Source organism: Perna viridis, chromosome 15 (genome assembly GCF_037379345.1).
Source record: "Perna viridis isolate PV_CMFRI_1.1 ecotype Kerala chromosome 15, ASM3737934v1, whole genome shotgun sequence".
NCBI lineage: Eukaryota > Metazoa > Mollusca > Bivalvia > Mytilida > Mytilidae > Perna > Perna viridis.
The window spans coordinates 3,077,016-3,082,681 of NC_142459.1; the positions used below are offsets into that span (position 1 = coordinate 3,077,016).

The 5,666-nt window shown below is 34.3% G+C and overlaps 1 protein-coding gene across 1 annotated transcript; it reads right to left on the bottom strand.

Annotated features, from left to right (window-relative positions):
* Positions 1–366: 366 nt before the first annotated feature.
* Positions 367–2,731, bottom strand: LOC148596530 (GTPase IMAP family member 4-like). Its single transcript, XM_088564286.1, has 3 exons — positions 2,602–2,731; positions 960–1,474; positions 367–597 (listed from the first exon to the last, which is right to left on the bottom strand). The coding sequence occupies exons 1-3, from the start codon at positions 2,729–2,731 to the stop codon at positions 367–369; spliced, it is 876 nt and encodes a 291-aa protein (XP_088420412.1).
* Between the last annotated feature and the right edge of the window lie 2,935 nt (positions 2,732–5,666).

Below are 5,666 nucleotides of genomic sequence, written 5' to 3' on the forward strand. Positions count from 1 at the left end.
TTTGTCGATCCAATTATACTTGTGTCCCATCCTTTTTTTCATTTCATGTTCATTTAATCATCCATTTCATGTTCATCGTCTGAATATAGCTGAAATATTGCTGCTCGGACGTTAAACCCCAACCAACAAACAAACAAACAAACAAACCTATCTTTACAGGGAACCTTAGCACCTCTTCTACTAGATTCAAAGAGTCAACAAGCCTACCAAACAATGAGAAAAAAAACATCCGACGGCAAACTGCGGGTTTTTAACGAGTAGGAAGAAATTTCCTGCAACTTAAGTCTTTCCGAAACTGGCACACGAAACGGCAAATTTACCGGCTCATTGAATTCGCTTTTTTGTGATATATTCTATTATTATTGTCTACATTATTGGGCAAATTTTCTTCCGTCGCTTATTTAACTTGCTTTTGATACCCTCTGATTCTCGGTGCATTTTTTCTAAATGATTCTCCTTTAAAAATTCTTGCTCTTGCAGATACTCGTTTTCAGCCCTTTGTAATTCCTTTGATAATTCTGATCGTAATTTTTGTTCAGCTTTTAAGAATTTTTCCTGTCTCTCTGCAATAAACAATCGCCTGTCTTTTAATACTTTCTCCAAGGCATATTTTATCCTTTTTTCCTATCCCTCTTTCAGCCTTTCAATTTCTTCTTGTCTCTACCTTATCAACTCTTCCCTTCTTCTATTTCTTCAGAGTTAATTTCTGAACTTTTCGAATCATTTTAGTCTTGTATTCATCTACATTTTCGTAAACATTTAAGTCTGAACATTATTCGTTGGACGGGTCGCTCGAATTTGCAACTACTATTTGTTGATTGTCATCGCCGTCTCGATATCTCTTCGTTCTCTTCATGCTCCTCTTCTCGGTCACCTTCTTATTGTGTTGTACAGGTTTCCTCAGACAAATTGTTTGAAATTTGTATGTCATTTAGTTTTCTTTCATATTCTTCAAGTACCCGTGTAAGTTCAGCCTGTTTTTCATCGTCAGCAGCTACCAGTTCATCTTGGACTGATTCTATGTAATTCTTATGCGCTGACGACTGAAAAAAAGCTTTTGAATGGTTGTTTACACATAACGTAAGTTCTTCTAAAATTTGAAGAGTATGTCGTTCCAGGGTCTCGTCTGTTAGCCGATTATTGATTGCGATGTATCGGCCATTGCATTTTTGAAGGCTGTTTTTCAAATCATCTCCCGATTCTTTTAAGAACTGCTCAGTGCTGATGTTATCATGTTCTTGATTATCAAGTTTTGTTAACGCCAGGAATGCATGATTACAAAAGTCATCACTAAAGATTTTGAAAAATTGTTCAAATGCTTCGTTTTCCTCATTTGTGAATCGTCCAGCGAAGAGAAAAATATGAGGCCCTGGGAAGGTCAAATTAATACACCGCTGAATTTCTAATGTCATAATTTCTGATTGCAGCACGGTATCGAACAGCCCTGGTGTGTCTACGATGACAATTCGTTTACCTAAAAAGACAAGAAAAATAAAAGATTCGCCTATAAATCGATGAAACAAAAAGTCACTCTGAGATTATTTGAGCTATGAGCAGTAGCTTTTTAGCAAGGCTCGCACTTCAATTTAAAAAAATTAAAAACTGGACCAATCTGAAATATTTCATCAACGCTGAAAAAAGGAAACAGCCAATCATTACAAACAATACTGTCAGCAAGATACTAAACATTGATGAATTCAAACTTGACAATGCTATGAAATAAAGTAACGTACGTTTACGGATAATTGATTTGGTTCTTTAAACAATCGTGGGTTGTACATACTACATCTACCCTAAATAATTTAAGATATAGAATACTACAAACTATAAATTCAATTTCATATCCATAGAGATCGATGGTTCGACTTATTGATTCAATTAGCAATCAAATGAATACTTCAAGTGTCTTTATACTGTATACGTGTTTCAATGAAAATCATATAATCAGTAATAAGTTCAAGATTCGAATGAATTGATCGTTGTCTAATTATTTCATGCATCACCAGGGCAACTCATGATTCAACTGTACAATAAATACGATTAATTCTTGTCCTGTATCCAATTGTCTTTTATCTTCATACCACACTCCTTTTGCACTACCGTATGAATTATTGTAATTTTAAAATTCACATGCTATGCCACAAGATGCAAATTACACAGACAAGTATACTGGACTAGACGTGTAATGAGTAGGCTTTTATAACATGACTGTGTTGCTACATGATCAAAATCAAAACTACCATGGATCGTGTATGGTGTTTTCATGTGCGCAATTATTATGTCCACCATCATATAGTTATATGCTCTTTGTGATCACCATACAAATCCTTGTTCCCTTGATTTTTCTCTAGTCGAGTCCGCATTGAGCAAGAAATTTAAGAGGATAGAATAAATCCATAAGAAGCTAACATTAAAACGATAGAGGACAAAAATAATCAAAATGCATTGCGGATAAATTCTGTATTAAAAATCATTATCAATTTAAAAGTTAAATTCTAAAAATACCAAATCATAATACAAATGTAATACTACCCTAAATAGTTAATTAACAAAGATATTATCAGTTATAACAAAAATTGCTATCTACCTAATGTTACATACCGTTTCGAACAGCTTCCTGCATTACGCACTTGCGTGTAACTGACTTGCCAAACGCTTTTGCATCAAAGGCTTTGTATCCCAATAGTGAATTTCCGGTGGCACTTTTTCCAGACCCAATCTTCCTAATCATCACAAAAGAACTTCATTTTCATCCCCTACAAACAGAAACAATAATATGTTTACTATTTATATGTAGCTTGAAGATTGAAGTCAACACTACAGACGTTTCATGGTCGTTATCGTGAACTCGAGGATCGCGTAATAATGTATCCATCTACGCTATGAAAACTGATTTATTAAACGCGTCATAGTTTTCCTTTCCTCGTTTGTTCATCCTGAACTTGACTGCTTATGAGCAACTCGGTGGGTGTTTCTAGAAAAGCAGAGGACGCCAACCCTACTAGTGCACCTGGTCCATGATCCTAGTTTTTAGTTGCTCATTTGCTTTTGTGACTTTGTATTATGACTTTAGCTACTTCATACTCGTTGTTGTGTATGTCTGATTTCCATGTCTGGTCTTTGTCCCTGGATTAAATACTTTTGATTACCGCTATAACCTTGGTTCCCTTGATTATTCTTACTAACATTGATAATAAAAGTTTGTATACAACGTTGGTCACATCCTGGTTAAACGTAATAATAACAATTTTTTCTACTTGTTTTCACAACACAAATATCAGCACAATTTATATACAACAATATGAATATATAAATATTCTAGCCACCCAAATTAACATTTTTACGGAACAGGCGCTCCTGTCCGTCTAAAAAGGTTTACTCAGAAGTGTGTTTTTGGTCTTGTTTTGCCACACCTTGTCCCGCATTTTGAATATGTATTCACATGTACTGTGAACGTACTTTATTTCGTGAATACCAATTTTAGGGGATTAGGGATGACACACATGTTCGTGGTTTTGAGGTATTTAGTATACACATCAATGAAAATCTCCTTTTCGTTGGGAACCAAATTTCGAGGTTTGGCCTACCTACGAAAACCACGAAAATTGGTATCCCCGAACAAAAGTACTTTCACAGTAGTATGGAAACCAGTAACTAATGTTCGATTGATTGATTGAACTTTTGTTGTTTAACGCCTAAACAGCAATATTTCAGCTATATCTAGGCAATAAACATGAAAGGGATGATAAAATTAATATGAAATGATGCATATTTCCAGTGGAAAACACATTTTGTCAATCCTGTACTCCTTGTGTCCCATCCGATTTATTATTACATGTTCACACAACACAAACCTTAAAATATCCAAAATAGTACATACAAAAGCAAATGAGCAACTCGGAGCATGGACCCGGTGCATCAGTAATTTAAGCGTCCTCTGCTTTTCTAGAAACACCATACGAAAGAGAAAGGAACACAATGAACAAATCAGCTTTCATGGAGCGGATGGATACACCGTACCGTGACTTTAATCTTGTAGCAACATAACCTTATTTCAGAAGCCAATTTGATAGAGGTCTAACAAGATACAAAAAAATTCTTCGTAGGTACGGCCTTAACATATGACTTGTGATACATACTTCATCCGCAGGTGCTAAAGAAATGTTGGCAGAGATGGAACGAAAATTGATTATATGGAATAAAAAGTCATCCCGTTTGCCGTATAGTTTTACCATCTCTATGTGTATGCAAGATATGAGGCTGCCTTCACAATGTCTGCAGTATTTTTTATATCGGGTATTCTTGGGGAGATGCAATCATGTTTATTTGTTTCTATTCATATTTTTACAGGATACATTCTTTTAATGATCAATCTCGTTGGCTTTCAACCTTTAAACAGTACCCGATGAATTCTCATAACAGTGTCTAGCTTTATCATGTATTTTGTGTACTATCTATTTATCAAGTGTCTTAACATCTTCAGCTCTACTACAATTGGTACACATAGTTGCGCTATATACTGTTGAAACCAAGCTGTGTTATAGATAGCAGTGAGTTTGTTTTATTCAGCATATTTTAACAAAGAAAGATATGAACTTGAATGATATTGATTCACAGTATCCGGACAGCGATAAATAAAACAATAATGAACAATACAAGTTATTTTTTTTTTATGTTCGTACAACAGTTTTGTCATGGAACATGATACCCGTCACGTTTTAGTTGTTTTAAATACAGAGACAGCATTGATTTATCAAATATTTTCCGTGTAACAGATTTTGATAACTCACAATGTTGAATTGATTCGGTAATTTCACTCTTGGACTATCTTCCCCAAAAACGCCAAAATATGCAAATTAATCAGCCGATCACAAACTTAAAAAATTCATGTTGAAAATAACAATTTATTATAGAGAAAATCTAGAAATAGGAAAAAAAATTGATTATCGTCAATCAGCTAAATAATATTACTCGTGCCAAGAAAATTTTCCGCACACTTAAACCTTTGCGTTATCAGCACTCGGGAAAATATTTCGGTTATTCACTCTCCATTCAATTATCATATCACCAATATTCATGGACATATGCTGAATTAATAATACAACGCGTAGTTAAATGGAAAATCCCGTCATTCATGGTTCAGCTTCACCAATAAGTAAAATTTCACATTCTTAAATATTGTACAAGGTATATCGTATCATCAGCATGTCTAAGGGTAAAAATTAATCATTTGTTTACAAATAGAAGTAAATAATTGGTGTGGGTTAATGTTATCCCTTTGATTGCAGAGTTTTTTTCAGGCTGTAGAAAGTAAACGGTGTTGACGAGTATCAAGCACGCCCTGATCGGGGTGTGATACATGTAGTAAGTAAATTTCATGATTATTTTTTCTATGTCGTTACAAAATATTTTTAATGTAAGATACACAAAACAGAGATGCATTATGATTATATTACTTTCTTATGCGGGGACGGTATATATTATTAGCATGATACTAGATCGCCGATTGTCACACTTTCCCTAACCGAAATGATCAATATTTGATGAACTTTGATGGAATTATTTTCATGGATTGTCGACATTCACTTTCAATTTCTCCTGAATCATTTATATATGATTTTGTAATGAAGTTTGAAAGTAGATTGCAGGCTATCGATTTCAGCTAA

Coding starts and splice junctions, on each gene's coding strand:
- LOC148596530 (XM_088564286.1), bottom strand. CDS start 2,731: ATGATTAGGAAGATTGGGTCTGGAAAAAGTGCCACCGGAAATTCACTA. Junction 1,475..2,601: donor GCAGGAAGCTGTTCGAAACG/GTATGTAACATT, acceptor TTGTCTTTTTAG/GTAAACGAATTGTCATCGTA. Junction 598..959: donor AACAGGCTGAACTTACACGG/GTACTTGAAGAA, acceptor TATGCCTTGGAG/AAAGTATTAAAAGACAGGCG.